This window comes from Saccoglossus kowalevskii, chromosome 14 (genome assembly GCF_978046115.1).
Source record: "Saccoglossus kowalevskii chromosome 14, keSacKowa6.1, whole genome shotgun sequence".
NCBI classification, from domain to species: Eukaryota; Metazoa; Hemichordata; class Enteropneusta; family Harrimaniidae; genus Saccoglossus; species Saccoglossus kowalevskii.
The window spans coordinates 14587231-14607092 of record NC_140654.1 but is presented as its reverse complement, the minus strand read 5'-3'; the positions used below and the strand labels follow the sequence as shown (position 1 = coordinate 14607092).

The following is a 19862-nucleotide window of genomic DNA, read 5'->3' as shown; positions in this document are numbered from 1 at the left end:
ACAGACAGTAGGGCAATTGTCACATTTAGGGCTCCAAGAATATTCTCTGTCCATGTGTATTTATATACGTAGATGCAGTTTCTTTTGCTTGAATACAATTCACTGGCTTCGTACATACAGGTATACCGGTTTTTAGTTGAAATTTAGCCAATCTTATTATCCAAGTCAGTTGGACATTTGCCACATATGTCACAACACTCAAATATGATAATGGTCATGGTGAATGGCAAACTTGGTGGTCATACAGTTATAAAAAGTAAGCACCAGCTTACTCCGCTCACCCCACTATGAATTAAATGGCTGTTTATAATACCACTTTTGATGGTTCCATGTTTCTTATTCATAACAATTTTAATGTTAAACTTCTATATGTGCTTGCATATATATGTCAATCAGACCGCATTGTATTGTAGTGAGCTATTTGGAATTGGTGTAGTATAGTAAAGGTATATGTTCCAGTACGGGGGTGTGACATCAGAGTACACTCTTGAAGACGAATTTAAAACAGACGTATTTAAATGATGTTTATAAAGTCACACAAAGTGTGTCCAAGTAACTCTTTGTGCAATTACTCCTACTGACAGAAGTTAATGAAACAGTGTCATTTTGTCGTTGTATAAATCGAAAATTATTTAAGCAAGTATTTAATATACTCAAATATTGTGACCATTTATTCTAATTATAATACTAAACAAGTATGTTGGATTGCATAATAAATAGCCAACGTGTGCTACCCCGTTTTCATTTTATTATAACACTTATTTGACACATCCCTTTTACCCATTACATCTGCAAATGAATATATTACAGTATTAAACTATGTGCATGTAAAGTTCTAATCTACACACATTTGAATAGAATAAATTATTTATATATATTGATATGTCTTCGTAACTCAATTGATTGACTGTAATTGGTTGCAATGAAAACCAGTCTGGCCAGTACAAACACAACATGCATAGGACTCGTATTGACTGCACTCCTGAACGACTGAGGTACTTTAGCAGTAAGTTTATCTCGTTATCAAGTTATTCGTCCAACACAAAATTACTACAACTGTCTATATTACTTCCTGAATTACGTTCTAATAATCTTTCATTGCTCTTTTCATTGGAAATATCAATCAGAGAAGCATGAACTCTATCAGTGCGTAAAAGCACATATCACCACACTTTGTTGTTTACTATACTAAAACCATCATGAATATCTCGCCACCTTTATACATACTGTTTAAACATAATTTCGATATGTCATATCATAATTAAAAAAAAAATTTAGCCGTTTCTCGATGTGATAATTTTTTTAGCATTTTTTGTCAATGCGAATTTCTCTTACATAGTGCGTAGCACAAATGCGCATTAATATGCACAGTAATACATTATTTGAAATTTGTTCGAACTTCGTAAACGTAATGTAATAGTATAATAGTAATCTACTAGTATATTGTTTATGAAAATGTCTTTTCTACGGGAGACACTATACAATCATTAACAGTTCTAGAATATTACTCGTTTAAAACATTGTCTACGAATATCGCTGTTGTGACCCTATTCAGATGATATATTCATGAAAATAAATACTCTGAATGAGTGAGAACACGATGGCTTAACGGTATATATATCGTATGTTTGACAGGCCGTGCAACTACCGAAACAACTACCCATGTACACTCCAAACATCATGTAACCGTTATCTCTCGCTACCGCAGCACATTTGCCGACAGGGTTTATCCTTTCACGTGGCGGACCATCCAATCTGTGGTCAGTTCCTTCAAGTGATTCAATAGCATGTGGATGGTCATGGTAATAACATCCAACTAATCGATAAACTGAACAAAAAAAAAACAAACAAAAAAGAAACAAGATATAAAATAGCCTATAATATTTTTTTTGAATCAAGAACGGAAGTCTCCAAGAAATATTGTTCATAGCATAGCAACTTGATTTTATACACAGAAGAACTATTTTTGCGACATACCAAGTAAGCCCAAATACAACCTACCGCATACGAGGTTATCGAAGTCCTCACATTCACAACCAGTTTCACATATTCCGCCACATTCGGCAGTGCATGGTACTTCCAGAAAATTTAATAAAATAAAAACATTATTCCATTGTCAGGATATTATATGTGATGTTTGATGAACTGTGGACAATATACACAAACATATTGTTTGACATATTTATATAAAAATTGTGAAAAATGCGCACAAACACTCGTAATGTACATAATGCTTTTATTTTACTGATATGATACCCTATATCACAATATGATTTTCCCACGAACATATTCATAAAAAAAAATCTTTATTGTTTACATATCAGTGACTAGTTTTGGCCGAACTGTGTAATCATCACATATGCAAATATTGGGGATGCATACAAATTAAATTACTTATTGGATAACTTCTGTCGGGCTTACCTTCAGTGGTATAATACGGTGTAGTATATTCATCAATAGTTGTTAGATCACTCCCTGATATATTATAAAAAATACTGATTCAAATATAAGTTTTCCATGGCATTATCATTGAAACAAAAAAATGGCCAGTTATTGTTGGTTAAATTGAGAAGAGTATATCACAGGAAACTGCATAGGCGAGTACATAATGGAGTATGTTGGCAATATCGAGTGATATACCTGTTTGTAGCGGTGGTTTATTGCTATTCTTTCATTACATTGTCATTTTAACTGTAATTCCTATGCACGAAATTATTTTTTAAGTGCCAAAATACACTATTCAAAAGTGATGACCATTTAAAACCTTCCACTTGCGTGCGACTGCGGTTAAACGAAATGAAACATTAAACACGAGTGGTGGAGTAACTTTGCACCCATATTTTTGAAATTTATTCGTGTAGTTTTATGATTGCGGCAAGACAACGATTCTCTCCACACCCCTGATTACGTTATGAGAATCCACACAAAATTGGCCAATTTAAGTTTACAGCAGGATTTAAACATTGTGTTGTATACCGTACTGTATACCGTCTGATTAACTACGGATTGCAATCAGAATTACTTAATCAAACAATTGCAATGCTTGTATAAAACATACAAGTTGCATTTAAATTTGAACAATATATCAACATTCAATGTATTTCTGAATATTGAATACATATAATGTACCTTCTGATGTTTGTTCGGGATAAGGCGTAGATGTTACAACTGGAATAAATTAACAATTGAACAATAATTACTAGATAAATCCAGCAAGTGGCACTATATATGTGCACTATTTCGCAACACAAAATATCATTATTTCGTACACAAGTTGTTGTAAATGCTCCGAAACCGAAAATTGCTCTCGTGGAGCACATTGATTAATGTGTCACTGTACGCATTGATCTATCTATGTTGTCTCATATAAATTGTTGTTTTATACGTCCGTTGCACTCTTTTGAAAACCCTATACGACTATTGATATTGAATTATTGGATGCACATACCTTTGCTTTTTTTCATTTCGATATAAATATAAATAATACATATAAAGTAAATTTGCATTCCGAAATACTTAACTTGCCATGAGTTTAGTACATGCAATTTTCATACTGTTTTATCTGCATAATAATAAATGTGGAATTACCAACGACAAAGAAAAAACGGGGTATGGCCATGCAACACCATGTAAATACGTACTTGAAATAAATTGTTGTTCAAACATGTATGCTACAAATCATCATGAGGAAATTGCAAAACATATTTACCTTGAATTGATTGTTTTTTTCATTTTAAATTGACTTTTTGTATGAAATTTACTAAATTTATGTATATATGTCTATTTCATTAGTTGCAAATTTATGGTTTGTGATCACGTGACAACTCACAAATTACCTCTGGCTAGATTCCAGACACATGGAACAATTATTAGACTACTCATAGCCGGCATATCCAAGATGTTCACTAGAAGTTCATAACAAGAAGTATTTATCGTATATCATGGTAAAAACTATCACTGGTAATTACTGGTTGCAACAACTCCCAACATAACACTGAAACTTTCAGATAAGTAGAACGCCATCGTTGATACCTTGTATTCAGCTAAGATAGTCTAACTATGTACTATCTATTTCATGAAGCTATTCAAGTTTTAACAAACCAGTGCTAATAAAGTTAACATAAATGTATCTGTTATATCTATAACGTACATGTCTTTTCGTGTGTATATATTATGTTTGAACATCGAGTGAAAATTTACTTTGACTTTCTATCTTTCTTGTTCTTTTTTTTTAACTTTTATTACTGTCTTGGCTTTATCTATATTATCAACAAGGTATATGATTTTGGGATATACCTAACAGGGGATCACTTGTTTTATTTATTTACGGTTATGTGAGAGACACCAACTTTGGGCGAAAATCATGCATTACTAAGAAATCAACACATCTTTCCTTCCTGAACCCCTTGGCCCTCGCAAATTTTAAAGAGACCTCTTGTTCATTTTAGAACAAAGTGCCCTTCGCTCTCGCAAATTTTAAAAGAGACCTCTTGCCCATTTAAAACAGATTGCCTCAATTACCCTTTAGTAAGTTCTAATAATTACCCTCTTGGCCATGTTTTGGTTAGCGGATATGTTTTTTGTGTGCAGTGGTATTTCTGTTTCTGCTATATACAGGATGTCCTGTAGTTTTAGATTTAGAACAGTTTAGTCTAACTTAATCTTCTCTTTGAAAATATCCGGCGATAAATCGTAAGTTGCAGTTCAGAGTATCACTGGTAACAGGAATATTGGTATGAATCAGACCAGACAGAATGTCCTGAAACATACCTCGGGGTGTGTATTCATCAGAAGTGACAATATCAGTTGTCATTATGTCCGTTGTTGTATATACAGATGCTTTATTAGTTGTATGGCTGTGTGCTGTCAGTATATGTGGTTCTGCAGTGGAAACTGAAAGTGTAACAAGAAGTGTAATTATCATAATCACAACACAATGAGTAGAAGGTAGATTCCTCGTCATTGATCATTGTCAAGAGGATTGGTGACTCAGTCACATGACGTAGAATAAAAATGGAAATTGCATGGTATTACTTGAGCTTGATGTAATCGTTGCAAAAGCTAATGTATCTGCCACTGTTTCTGTTCAATTAATGTATCCCACACGTAGCTACTGATGCTTCCTTTAATACGATGACGATTAACACCCATGACAAGCCCGTAGGCTGGTTGGCCAACCGAACATGTATTTGGCTGTTGCCATGGTAGGACATGAACGCCAATATTTTCGAAAATGTATTTTATCAATAGGTTTGTTTTAAAACCAAACATCTTCATCACCAGGAGAGTTATCACAGGGTCTGATGTTGTAGCTCGATTACATGATTCCACCAGACACGCCATCGTCGTCATTCTTGCACACTTAGCTCCCAATATGAATAAAGTACTCCATCCTCTGATTTCACCATAAAATAACCTCGTAAATCACGCTGACCCTCCCTTCCGAAATATACAATAATACTGAACCATATTTTGTGTAGAAGGACGAGAGGACTGGTGTTATATCCACAGTATGTTGGTAGAATGACTGATTTATGAACTTTACTTTTAAGCTACTAGCTTCATCTCCCTTGACGAGATCAACATTTTGGCGCATAGAATACTGTGACAAAGACTTTCTAATTTCAACATTGTGAAGTTATTTCGTTTTTATGCAGAAAAATACAGTATTTTCACCAAGTAAAATCATACACCTCTCAGACCTCTCTCCCGCAAAATAACTTCTTAACGCTTGTTGTTTCAGAACGCCGTAGAAATAACTACAATGATTTTTTCCCGAATGCACCACACCTTCTATTTGCATTCACAAGTCACAAGTATGGCAGGCGCGAAACGCTCGCGGCGTAGATCGCGCCGCAGCGATAATGAATGTGACGTTTCAGTGACTGCTTAGCCGTACATATTTGCAGCATATAAAACACATTCTAAACATAAAAAACGGTGTATCTTACTGACTTGCCTTGGTTATATCGGTTACACCTATACATGGTGATATACGGCAGCTTTAAATTAATGTGCAGTCACATATTATTACTTACCTGGCAAGGGTGTATATTTCAAATCAGTGACATCTGGACTAGTACTCAAATCTTCAGTGATACGCATATTTATTTTGTCAGTTGTAAAATCAGGAAGTGGGGTGGTGCTTTTCTCTGGTTTGACAAATCACAAATTATAATATTATCAACAACGATGCTCGACTGGCCAGCAATTAGTAATCATTTATAGAATATTACTTGTTAGATGAGGTATAGCTACTAACGTTATGATAAATACAATGTAAAATTCTTTGGTTTTTTTTTTAAACGCAACCTAAAAAGAACTGATTTTGAAAAAAAAATCAGAATTGTATTAAGAATAAACAAGAATATTATGGAAAAAAGAAAATTTTCTATATTCTCTATATCTTTGCATTTTATTTGTCATGAATTATGACTGAAACATGCTGAATGAAATTACAAAATGTTCAACAACTCATGTATGAACAACTGTAAAAATGCTGCATCAGAACAAAAAAAACTTCGCAATGTCGAAAAGGAAAAGTTTTTTTTTTCATATCAGTGTTAATGATAATATTAATTTATATACCTTTGGAAGCAGTTGTGTGTTTTTGATCGGTGACAACGCCAGTTGGCATCATTCTCATTGTTGTATATACGATTGCTTTCTCAGTTGTTGGTGCCTGTGTTGTTGACATATGTGGTTCATCGGTTGTAACTGAAATTTTAAGAATAATAATAACATCCTAACCAGCACAAAAAAACAAACGAACGAAGGACAGTACATTCATCATCATGAATCATTGCCAAATATAAGCCAATATCTTATACAATGGTTCCACCATCAACGTTTGGCGATATGCTCTCGACTTGTTGCTTCCTTCGTTTATGTATCACTTGTCCAATTAGGGATGAACACGTGCCACTTAAATACTACCCTCATATAATTAGGATATCAGGACATTACCTTGTGGAGGATTGGTGTACACCATTGGTGTGATTTTAGAACTTTTTGGTTCTAGTGATGTTAACCCATGAACTGTTGGAATAGGAGCTTCGGTCGTGGTACCTAAAAGTCCATGAGAAATATTCAAAATTGTCATTACAAGTATTGATATCACCTTATAGTAATACCAATTATTAATTATAATATACAATTATATAGAACAGTGACGTTATTGTTATGCTAATTGCCGCTCGTCGATTCGCATGTCAGTGTATTGATTGTACTATTTTACCTAATATAATTGATCACATTGTTTTCCATAGTATGTGTTTGGTTACGTTGAAACAATTCAACATGAATATTCATCACACACTCAAACAAATAGACTATGAAATGTAGCGAGATATGTTGCGTTTGTCCCCTGTGGCGAGTCGATTGTCGTGACTGCGAATTCCAATTATATGTTTAGTTTTTGTTTCCATATACAAATATTATGTAAACCGTTATCAAGTTCGCCTAACAGATAAAATGGTATTATAATATACAATTTAAACGCAATCATTCGCTTTGGGTAATTCCATTTGTTTGTATTCAGAAAGTGTTGGAGTGTGCGTTTCTGAGATCTGGCCAATATAGAGGATGTCATGATTGGTTAGCAAACACATGCGCGAAATTTACGGTGAAAGTTAACATAGTTTAAATTGTTGCTTCCTTTGTTTATGTGTCACTTGTCGCCAATTAGGGATTAGCACGTGCCACCTAAATACAACTCTCAGCATAATTATGATATTACCTTGCGGAGGATTGGTGTACAACATTGGTGTGATTTTAGAACTTGTTGGTTCTAGTGATGTTAATCCATGAACTGTTGGAATAGAAGCCTCGGTAGTGGTAACTGAAAGTTTACAAGTATTGGAATCGTCTTACAGTGATACCAGTTGTTAATTATAACATACACTTATATAGAACAGTTTTCTATGATGTTATTGTTATGCTATTTGCCGCGTATCGCTCGTCAATGTGCATGTCAGTGTATTAATTAGACACTTTTACCTTATATAATTAATCACATCATTTCCCATAGTATGAATTTAGGTCACCATGAATATTCATTCACACACTCAAACAAATAGGCTGTAAAAGGTAGCGAGGTATGTAGCGTTGGTCCGCTGTGGTGAGTCGATTGTCGTGGCCGCGAATTTCAATTAAATGTTCAGTTTTTGTTTGTGTACACAATTACAATAAAAAAACATGATCAAGTTCGCCTGACAGATGAAATTTTATCATAATATACAATGATAACACAATCCTGTGCTTTATTTGTATATTGGTTAGTGGATTTAGTTTGTGGTTTTCATATTTATTATTGTGTATCACTGCTTACCACAATTTGCACCTGGGCGACCAACACGACAGTATCGCCAGCGTACACTGGGATTCACTGTGTAGCACCACGGAGCGACTTTATCATCTGGGTTCCGACAGTGATTGTGATTACCGAGACCAGCATTTGGATAGTTTTGTGGTGTTCGTGTGTGGCTATGAGGGGTCTGCCACGTCCATTTTTGACACGTGTCGCCACTACCAGCTACGCTTAATGTTCCTCGGTAGTCAGTACCATGTACATCCCTGTAACACTCTGAAGTTGGACCTGAAATGAATATTTATTGATAAATAGTGGATATGAATAATGCACCAAAGTGTAGGTATGTAGTCTGTATATATTTATATGTTTATTTAAACGTTAAATAACTTACCTTCGGTGGTCTTGTAATTCTCGGATGTTGTATGTTTTGTTCTTTGTGTTGTTCCTGTTGTTGTTGGTAAATATTCTGTAGTAACTGAAATTACATATAATGTCGGTATAATTTAACATGTGCCAGTGCTGCATGGTATCTTCCTTGTGGATAACAGTTCGAATAATGGATAGTTACTTGTCACCGTATAAACAGTTTTCCGAACACATGTTTAGAATTTAGCTTGAGTGTACATGTCTCCTTTGAGTAATATGTAAATAAATTACATTTCGTAATCAAATTAGTAGACGAAAGATGTTTGAACCAATAGTATACAGAAAGTAATGTAATATATCATTATGAGTAGCATTCAAATAGTTTTCGTGTGGTTGGCACATGACAAGTGCCATTGCTGCCATCTTAGTTCTCCTAACAGTGTTACAGCATTGTACCTCAAGCTCACCATATTCGTTTACCACACATTTTAAAACTAGTTGTTTATTACAAAACTATTACTTTAGTAGTTTAGACAGAATAAAACAACATTGTAGTTGTATTACAGACTTGAATTGAGATAAGGGAAGGTGATAGGTATTTTTCGTGACTTTTTCCCAGTAAAATTAAAAATCATCTAATTTGTCATATTTCTTTTGGTGAAAAAGATGTCTCTCAAATATAATTTCAAGACACATATCTAAGAATGAATTATAATTCTGTAGTCTTTTCTACTACTGTAATCTCTTGTTCAACAGAATATAACATTGATTATAGAAACTAAAACTAAATATAGAAATATCGATGAAAGATATATATGGACGACGTGTATTCATTCTTCGGTAATAACATTACCAACCTGTTACCTACAATTCAACGGTTTCCGCAAACACAAAACAATGTACATACCACAATTCTCATATGGGTCCCCGACATCACATAATCCCCAACGCTTGGCGGGATTTGTGGTATAGCACCACGTTTGTATATCTGCATCAGGGTTTCGACAATAGTTGTGGTCACCAAGACCAGCGCCTGGGAAGTTTTCCGGAGTCCTAGTGTGCTTGTGGGGTGTTTGTTCCGTCCATTGTTGACAAGTTTCACCTTGGATTGTGGTGCTCTTTTTTCCACGGTAGTCACTTGCATCTGGTACCTTATAGCACTCATCTAAAAACACAAATATGAAAGTATGTTATTTTTGATTATGCAACATGTATATAAAAAAAATTGGCAACCTAACAAATTGTCAAGCATTTTAAATCACTGAAAACTTGATAAGAATTAGGCATTCACCATGCACCTACAAATTAAGCTCACCGGGAATAATTCCAGGCAATGTTGTTAGTGGTGCTCCCGTTGTTAACTTGGCTGTAACGTTCGTTCCTTCCGTTTCCTGTTTTGTAACTAGTTTTTCTGTTGTCTGCCATTTTGCTGGAAAATGCACAATGCATGAGTATAAACAACTGGTAAAGATTAACACCAAAGAATTATATAGTATACTGTATGTCATGCATTACCACGCCTAAACAACATGCGTTGTAACACATGACAATTCTTACATTAAAAACATAATATAATTATCAGTACTGTTCAATATATCGAATTTATTGTGATTTGTCAATGAAAGTATTCTTTTATTATACCCAGAACAAAGAGTGTGTGATGCAACAACTACGGTGTCTATGTGCAATTGTTAAATGTTTGCCAAACTATGTATGTCCTGACTTGGTTTTCTACCACGATGTTAGCTCTTTATTTGTATTTCAGTGAATGAAATGTTAATTATGCCTAATGTTTTTGTATGCTGTCTTCGAGACATCTGGTTTTCAAATGGTTATCAGGCAAGCTATACATTTAGAAACAAAAACATTGATTGATATAATTTGATAGCTCATTTGATTTATGCCTTCCATGACTAAATATAGTTCAGTCCCTGAGAGGAAGGTGCCAATTAGATTTGTGTTAATGTGTATGTGATAGTGAAATTGTCGTCAAGGATTCAGGTTCTTCAGTTCCAGGTTCCGTTGTATTGACATATGCTGATGCAGATTTGGTATGTGTATAATGTATATCGTTAGTTGGGTATTGATAGTTAGATTACAATACAAACATAAACATACATTTTGTGAGCAAGTACTATAATAGTTTACCCTTAGCTTTTATATCTATATGACACTATTTAGTAAGTCATTCACTGTGATTACCGAATACCCGAATCAGCGGTGTAACACCTTTCTGTAAGACCCGGCCATAGATGTATCTGAGTGATTAGGGTTGGGGGTCAGAGATGTCTATTTATAACATTCACTTCATGGATTATGGTGTTGGAAAGTCAATAAAACAACCTTCTGTATTATTCCGCTGTTATACATACAAAAGTTGATCAATCTGATTTTTATGTACTTAATTTTAGAAAAAAAAGACAAAAAACAAAAACATCTGTCATAATAATTGAAACCATTTAAATGACTTACCCAGTTGAACTGAAGTAGGTTTTGTCAGTGAGGCCAGTGTTGTTACACCTGGAGGTAAAATAGTTAATATAAAGTAAAACACAATTTATTCACAACATTCAAGTAAGTTCATTGAACCATTTGTTAAATCTTATTCTTACTACAATCGTCACGGGGATCTCCAATGTCACAGTAGTCCCATCGTATAGTAAGGTTGGTCGTGTAACACCACACATGCACATCACCGTCAGGATTTCGACAGTAGTTGTGGTCTCCAAGACCGGCATTTGGATAATTATCCGGCGTTCGCGAATGATAATGATATGTTTGATCCGTCCATTCAGAGCAGTCTACTCCTCTTTGTGTCATGTTAACTATACCGCGGTAGTCACTTCCATCCGTTTCTTCATAACATTCAGTTATACCTGAAATACAATTATCCCTTGTAATATCAAATATATGAACAATATATAAAGTTTAAATATGATTTTTTATGCAATTCATCTGTTATAATAAGTTGAGTGATGTGAATGTCTTACGTGGTGAAACTTGAGGTGAAGTTGGGGCTACTGTTGTTACACCTAGAAGTAATAAATTGGATAATATTAAGTAAAAATAAAGTTTAGCCGCAACAATTATATCATTAAGTACAGTAAATAATTTCTTAAATCCAATTCTTACTACAGTCCTCGCGGGGATCTCCAATGTCACAGTAGTCCCATCGTATAGTCAAGTTGGTCGTGTAACACCACACATGCACATCACCGTCAGGATTTCGGCAGTAGTTGTGGTCTCCAAGACCGGCATTTGGATAATTATCCGGCGTTCGCGAATGCTGATGGTGTGTTTGATCCGTCCATTCAGAACAGTCTACTCCTCTTTGTGTCATGTTAACTACACCACGGTAGTCACTTCCATCCATTTCTTCATAACATTCAGTTATACCTGAAACACAATTATCCATTGTAATATCAAATATATGAACAAAATATGAAGTTTAAATATGATTTTTTATGCAATTTATCTGTTATAATAAGTTGAGTTATGTGAATGACTTACCTGGTGGAACTTGAGGTGAAGTTGGGGCTACTGTTGTTACACCTAGAAGTAATATATTAGATAATATTAAGTAAAAATAAAGTTTATTCGCAACAATTATGTCATTAAGTAAGTACAGTGAATAATTTCTTAAATCCAATTCTTACTACAGTCCTCGCGGGGATCTCCAATGTCACAGTAGTCCCATCGCCGATTAAGGTTGTTTGTGTAACACCACACAAGCACATCGCCGTCAGGGTTTCGGCAGTAGTTGTGGTCTCCAAGACCAGCATTTGGATAATTATCCGGCGTTCGCGAATGCTGATGGTGTGTTTGGTCAGTCCATTCAGCACAGTCTTCTCCACTTCGTGTCATGTTAACTACACCGCGGTAGTCACTTCCATCCGCCTCTTCATAACACTCAGTTATATCTAAAATCCAGATAGTGCTTGTAAGATCAAATATTTGAATAACATGTGAGGTGTTAATATGATACAAAATGCAACTCACACTCATCTATATATACTTACCAAGAGGATGATCTTTGACCCGCAATGCAAACACCAGAATCACAACCAGGAAAGCTATGGCTAGTACAACAGCAAATGCACAAATTGCTGCCAAAGCAAAATTAGAAGCTTTTTCCTATTGGAAGTGAAAATATGTATTTGTTAAGTAAATAGGTGTCATGACACCTTGCAAGCAGCATGTATAAAATCATGCATATTTTACAGTCGCTAACATCGCAATCAAAAACGCGGTCTCAAAATGTATGCACTACATGGATGAAAAAGAAAACAAATCCTATTTGGTTTTATTATAGAAGTAAAAGCGAAATTTAGTCACACTTTCTTTATAGTTGATTTTTTATTTATGTTTTGTTTTGACGCAGTGGACGCTAATACGAAAATCGTGGTCAATTCATTCTATTGATGTATGGTCCAAATGGAGATGCACAATATTCACAGCTTTTCAACAATGTTTGTAAAATCTGTGAATGTATTGCTTTCTGGTTTATTAAATCATTTTGGAATTATTTCATGCTGTCACAAAAGCCCGTCTCCCGTGTTATAGAGTCGATTATACTATTAACATAACAAAGGGACTTGTATAAATTAGTTGTTCGATACTCGATACTCTTAGCATCCACTTTCAGTAAAATTATTAAGTTTTGACACTGTCTAGGAGACAAGTGTACACTGTAGATCAGATATAGTATTGTATAATATAGACAAAATAGTATAATTTTGTAATCAGTTTATCCATAGTCAAATACGAAGGAACGTTTTAGGCATATACGTCCCATCGAGCCGTTGATTTTGAGTACTGGTCACAAGATCCTGGATACGTTTATGAAACTTAGTCTATAAAGTTCACTGGACTATATCTCCATGACTTTGGTGCATATACAATTGTCAAGACCCAGTTTCAAAGATCAATGTTCTATAAAACTACAATTAATTATTTTACATCTCAGATTTCTGAAACAAATACATTATCATAGCTGCATGCTTAATAACGGGTAAGGTAGGTAATAATACACTAATGTTTTTACACTATTGATACCTCAATAATGCAGTAGACTATAGTCAATTACAAAATCTCTTAAGGTAGAAACCTATTCATATTTTCTGAAAAAGTTGGGCATAAATCGCATGACGATGTTCATTTTTTTATGTACAATCATTGCGTTACTATCCCATGGCACCAGGAAATAGCTTTGTGAGAAACTTTCCTAATATTTAAATTCTATAGAAAAGAATGTTGAAAAATGTTGCATTTTTGACACATTTTGAACTTTTGAAAAACAAATAATTAAATAATTAATTAATAATTAATTATAATTACATCGTTCGCAATATATATTTTTTTACAATTTGAATTATGGCATAACATTTCTGCCATGGCATGACAGATCTCTATAATACTGACAAAATGGCCACAATCAACTAAAATACAAAAATAATTTTATCGAAAATTGTGCCGGTGATCCCCAACTTGTTTTCATGTAAATTTCCTTATATTGCCCGGAAATAGAGTTAATTGCAAGATGAATTAAAGAAAGCTTACTAATCTACAAATGTTACTGTATCAATTAGAACATTCTCTTATTAAACCGTGATTACAAGTCCTTTATGTCAAGCTGTTTCAAATTAATACATCTTTCATACGTAAATAAGCATGTGATTTAAGCATTTTCCTACGGAAATCACTACCACGTATTCTTAATTTTGTACACTGCAGTCATGTCGCATTAACCTCTCGCCTACCTACATCCAATAACATTACTAATAGAACACATTAATGTAAATATGATGTATGTGCAACACTCACTGATTGTACCATTATGACGATCTTGTTTCACATATGACCTATCATGAAAAAAAAAGATTCAACGTCATTACTATAAACACATCACAATTAGAACCCCAACCACCAGTAGTTCAAATTTCAGTTTACACTACATGTGTTGAACTGATGTCTCTCACAATAGAGGAAAATGTTTTAAACGGTTCCAAAAATTGTTATTTTTATGCTTTGTGTCAGTAGCAAATACCAGTCTATTCCATAATTTTATGTATACTATGACGTCCATATATCGTCTTATTTTTTATTTGATTACTTCGTGTTTTGTACTCGTCAGTTGTTCTGTTTTATTTCGAATTGTTCAGTTGACTGTTGTCAGTCATTCGTTTCGTGCTTTTGAACTTGTAAACAGTTCTACGGTTTGGTACGACTACTTTCGCATTCATATGTGGTATGGAGTTACACAAACAGTATCCATTCAATCAGGATTATATAATACACTATATAAATGTGGACATAGCTTTGAATTCACACTGCATTCAGAAGGCCGTCAAATATTATAACTAAAACAACAAGAGTATTTGGTAAACCTTAACACAAAGAGTGGTGTGTTTCTTCTTTCGTGTTCTAATACAATGTGGAATTTACTAATATATCCTGCGGTAAAGAGGATATATAACAATGTCACTTTGCAACTCGCATTAAAATTCCAAGTGAATATTTTGAAATCCCTAATTTGTCAAACCTAAAGATGGCGTCGCATGGAATCATTCAACCACTGATCGGCCACTACTGCTTGTCGATTTACTTTTGGTTTGGATAAATACCGCTGAACAAATTGACCCAAAATTCACTAAAATGTCGCCGATGTATTTTAGTAACCAAAAATGATGATTAAAAAATAAAATTATTTTTTCAATACACTGACCACTGTATGTTCAAAAAACGGCCTTTCTGTGTGCAAATAACCTTCTGATGCTAAACTAGCTGGAAATACAATCATGTGATTATTAGAATATCAATACTTATGCTCAATCCAGTGTTTGTCGTCTGGGACTTGGAACATATGGAAGTGGATATAATATATCCTATCACAAATCATGTAACCAAAATTGAATAAAACAATTTACAATCATTGTAAACATTTTTGAATTTAATATTATTCTACCATGTATGGTATTGATTCTACAACGTAGAAATATATAATAGTTAATTATAATATATCAAATAATATATCAACTAACATGGCCGGACGTGACAGAAAAGATAGCTGATACATAAATATCTGACTGCACTAAACTACTAGTTATGAAGCTAAGTTACATGTGTTATTGTGCGCTGTCTATTGAATAGGCATTGTATGTACACGATGATTGAGCATGTATAAAACCTTTTGGACACTTTTTTTGTCGAAGTCCAAACAATAATTTTCTTAATCTCACACGTAAGTGAATACTGATCCCACACTTCTTGTTGGATAACAGTTACTCTAGGTCTGGTTTTTGCTATGACCAGGTCAAATGAAACCACATTTAAATCGTCTTAGCTACACGTATTACGAACATCATATCTTTTTCAAAAATAACAATCATTATGTGTTATATGAAGCAAATAATCAATATCGTGTTCACTATATCACTGTCAATATTCTGGATATTTAACAAGAATGACCTACGGTATCAAGATCTTCTCATCGGATTTGCGAAATACAATGTGCATTCTAATTTGGTATTCATCGTTGGAATAACCAACCCGCATGAAGATTACTATGAAAAATACACCCTGTTTAAACGGTTGAAAATAAATAATCTAAATATTTCTATATATTCTCAATAATTTTACGTCGAATTCTTAAGTAGTCTCCAATTATGCATTTATTATTTGAGTATTTTTAAATGCAGACAGTATATTGTTATGGCCTGTACATATTTCTGTCATTGGACTGCTGTATTATGTATTTTACTTTAACAATTGACATTTAGTCATAATCATATCAAATAATGATTTGTACACTACTCGTGCAACCTCTGTGTAAGTTCGTGAAAGGTAATAGAAAACACAAAATATTAGACTCAATCTATAATTTGTTTAGTTTGTTTTGCAAACATGATGACTTGAGCGAGAATAATAAAAATAGAGTATATACACTTTTGCTTGACATTTTACAGCATAATATAATGATAACAACTTAAATTTCTAGCTACTTGTTGTCCAGACAGTATGACGACGTCCGAAAATAGCATGTTACAGATAGTATGTTGTAGTGTTTTTTTCCAAATAAAAATGCGCAAGTGTTAAAAATAAAAATAGATTATTTTTAACTCAGGCGCTCTCAATTCACACGTACAATTGAACCCATTGGACCAATATTTTTACATATGCATTAGCAGACACATGCCTACTTTATTGTTGAATTAATTTCGCAACGACACTCTTAGTGGCGTTTGAATTAGCGAAATTTAAATTGGCAATACCTGTTTTTATGATAATTACACTATTGTTTCTAGGTGTGCTATTGTCATGTAATTTTTTAACTCGGCCTGCCGAGATTACTTCCGGGCATATTGACAAGTATCAACGAGCGTACACGATAATTCTGAATCTCTAATACTAAATCAATGAAGTCAATCTATGTAGGATAGTATGTAATCTGCTGTAGCATATGTTAATGTGAGACGAGTCGAAATACAACCTACAGTTCTCAACAAGAATAATAAATGTTAATTGGAATACAGAATAAGCATTACAAGACAACAAAATTACCTGTAGTTATCAGTTTAACGCTCAAAGTATCAGTAATTTTAACACGAAGCGTAGTTATTCGTACAGATGACTGGAATCGGATTACATTTATTTTCAGCTATGGCATGGTAGAGTAATTGCTATGACAACACTTTACTCACTCACATATTTAAATATCTATTTATATTTACACTTTTCTCCAAGAAAATCACAATTCAAACACGATGTTTCACACAAGCAAGTATGATTTATAATAGTATGTTGTATCGTAATTGCCTGGTAAAATGATTTGAATATGACCGAATATATCACGTAGCAACTTACCTTCCTATGATAATCCGCTGGTGGGCGAAACCATTCATTCGAATAATGTGCATTGTTTTCACTGTGTTGTTAACATTTATGGTCAATTTGCCGATTTTGCAGTTGTATGATGCAGTCTAAAAACGGGTAATAATATTTTTACCTTTTTTGTGAACAATTTAGTTTACCTGGTTATTAAAAATTATACCTACAATCTTTATATATATTAATCAATAATTGCAAAAACATGAGGTTAGATTACCAACTGATGTTAGAGGCGCCATGGCTAAACATTGTTTTAATCTATCAACGTTGCTGTTCGCAATACAGTGTATTGCATATTACAATCACAATTACAATAACAGTTACTTGAAAACAAGCTGTCTCCAGACAAGACTAAAATCGGAGAGTTTTAGAATATTCTGACAAGGTCCATTTAGGAAGAATGAGACAGTATATATGCGAGATATAACAAACAAAAACATGCTGGAACTCGTAGCATGAGGTTCAGATGTAATTGTAATCACGAGACAACGAATGGTGTGTTACCATAAAATAAATATATGATGCCAAACCATTCACCCTCTCGAATAAAACTTGAGATTATTTCATATCATATTGTATTGATGCATAATATGGACGCAGTTATGCAATTCTTAGTCATGTAGAACATTTACTCTGTGCTTACAAAAGCAGCACCAAACACCAAAAGGCTTAATGTGATTGAGTCACAATCTAGTCGCAGAAGGAATTCTGCAATGTGCCAGAAAACTGCCATTACTAAGTTGAAATATATTCAAAACTATATACCAATATATCCACCCAATTCCATGCACTTGACGTCATCCCTCATTTGTTCAATGAAATTGGAGTTCAATACGCACATTCAGAGTGCAAGACAATTTCTGATAATTGCCAAAATCCTGACACGGATACATTTAAGTGAGTCATTTAAGTCATCTAGTTAATAAGGTCACACACAACAAGTATACATTACTGCCCTGTCACACTATAATATACATTATCTAAAATCATTTTGAAAACACTAAAAAACGCCCGACATTGAAATATTATGCGGCAAGCTTTTATTTTAAGGAAGCAAACTCTGTGAATACGTATTATATTGCATTCCTATTTACAGAATATTAATCCCCAGCTTCGTCTTTGGTGAATATTTCGGATAAAATCTTGTCACACATACAATGTCTCTGTCATGAAGTATTCATTATTTTGATCTAGGTAAAATCTTTATTTATTTATAGACATTTATTTGTATAAATTTTACAATTACATGTTGTGATATTGAGCGTATCACTACAGCTTTTATTCACGTTGACGCTTAGTTTGTTGTTGTTGGTTGTTTTACAATTTCGATTGTTTTAATTCTTGTTGTGCTGTGAGTTTAGTGTTTTCTATATCCCAGAAATAAACGTGTGAACAGTATTATTGAATCATGTATTTAGTTTGTTCTTCTTCACCCCTTCAAAAACAAGCTGCAGGTTATGGCGTTGCTTGACTATTCAATGTGTGAGGCTACCTGACTGAGTGGTTTTTGGTCTAGCTAGCTTCGTTATCTAAAAAAAACAGAGGTATGAGTTACATTTGCAGTGTAATTAAAATAGAGCATAACCTAAATTACATGCGCCTTAAATATATGTTAATATTGAAGTTCAATTAGTGACCTACTGATTTAGTATCAACTCTATGAAATGTCACAGTATTGAGCAGAATTTCTGCATTTCTGATGAATGGGCACATTGAGGCATGTGACAGGAGGCGTAATCACACGGGTTATAGCTCTTCGGGTTATCACTTAGCTAAATCTTTATTTTCACCATAGCGACAATAATTGTAGGGATGGAATAGCAAGAATTCCTTAAAGAACCTCACCCTTTTAGCTGAACCCTAACACTCTACTCCCCCAATGTTTTCAATGTGCCCCCCAACAGGGTATATACAACTGAAATAGAGGAAGGGCACTGGGGGGTATGGATATAATTAGAGTTATGGGTGAGGGACGCTAACAAAGTTTTACAGATAGAATGGGTTACAGCGTTTTCTGAGAAGTACAGCTGTTCATATTTGCAGTGGATTATGGATATTTTCTTTTGCTGAATCACAATTCATTCAAACAAATAGTGTAGTAAGCAAAGATTGTATTAGGTAAGAATTGCATGGTAGATGTTATTCAGTATTTCACAAGTGAAGTGTGAACCAGGTGATTTACATTATAGAATAATGATTTTTCCGAAGTTACAAGTTTCTTCTTGGTGGTGGTGGTGGTGGTGGTGGTGATTATGTATTCGCTTCTCGTTATATTCTAAGTGCAGGTTGCTGCTGCCAA

General features: G+C 34.0%; 1 protein-coding gene across 3 annotated transcripts; it reads right to left on the bottom strand.

The window, feature by feature from the left end:
* Nucleotides 1-643: 643 nt before the first annotated feature.
* On the bottom strand, nucleotides 644-14525 carry LOC144343519 (apolipoprotein(a)-like). Of its 3 annotated transcripts, XM_085507941.1 has the most exons (21): nucleotides 14501-14525; nucleotides 12697-12811; nucleotides 12334-12597; nucleotides 12188-12229; nucleotides 11810-12073; nucleotides 11668-11709; nucleotides 11290-11553; nucleotides 11150-11197; nucleotides 9993-10106; nucleotides 9585-9842; nucleotides 8703-8786; nucleotides 8330-8596; nucleotides 7739-7840; nucleotides 6967-7068; nucleotides 6589-6717; nucleotides 6039-6152; nucleotides 4771-4893; nucleotides 3130-3168; nucleotides 2422-2475; nucleotides 2002-2076; nucleotides 644-1828 (listed from the first exon to the last, which is right to left on the bottom strand). In XM_085507941.1, exons 1-21 carry the CDS (start codon nucleotides 14510-14512, stop codon nucleotides 1548-1550), a joined length of 2793 nt encoding a protein of 930 aa, XP_085364067.1. In that variant the 5' UTR covers nucleotides 14513-14525; the 3' UTR covers nucleotides 644-1547. The 3 variants fall into 3 exon arrangements, with proteins under 3 accessions (XP_085364067.1, XP_085364068.1, XP_085364069.1); XM_085507942.1 differs by lacking the exon at nucleotides 7739-7840; XM_085507943.1 differs by lacking the exons at nucleotides 3130-3168; nucleotides 4771-4893.
* Nucleotides 14526-19862: the final 5337 nt, after the last annotated feature.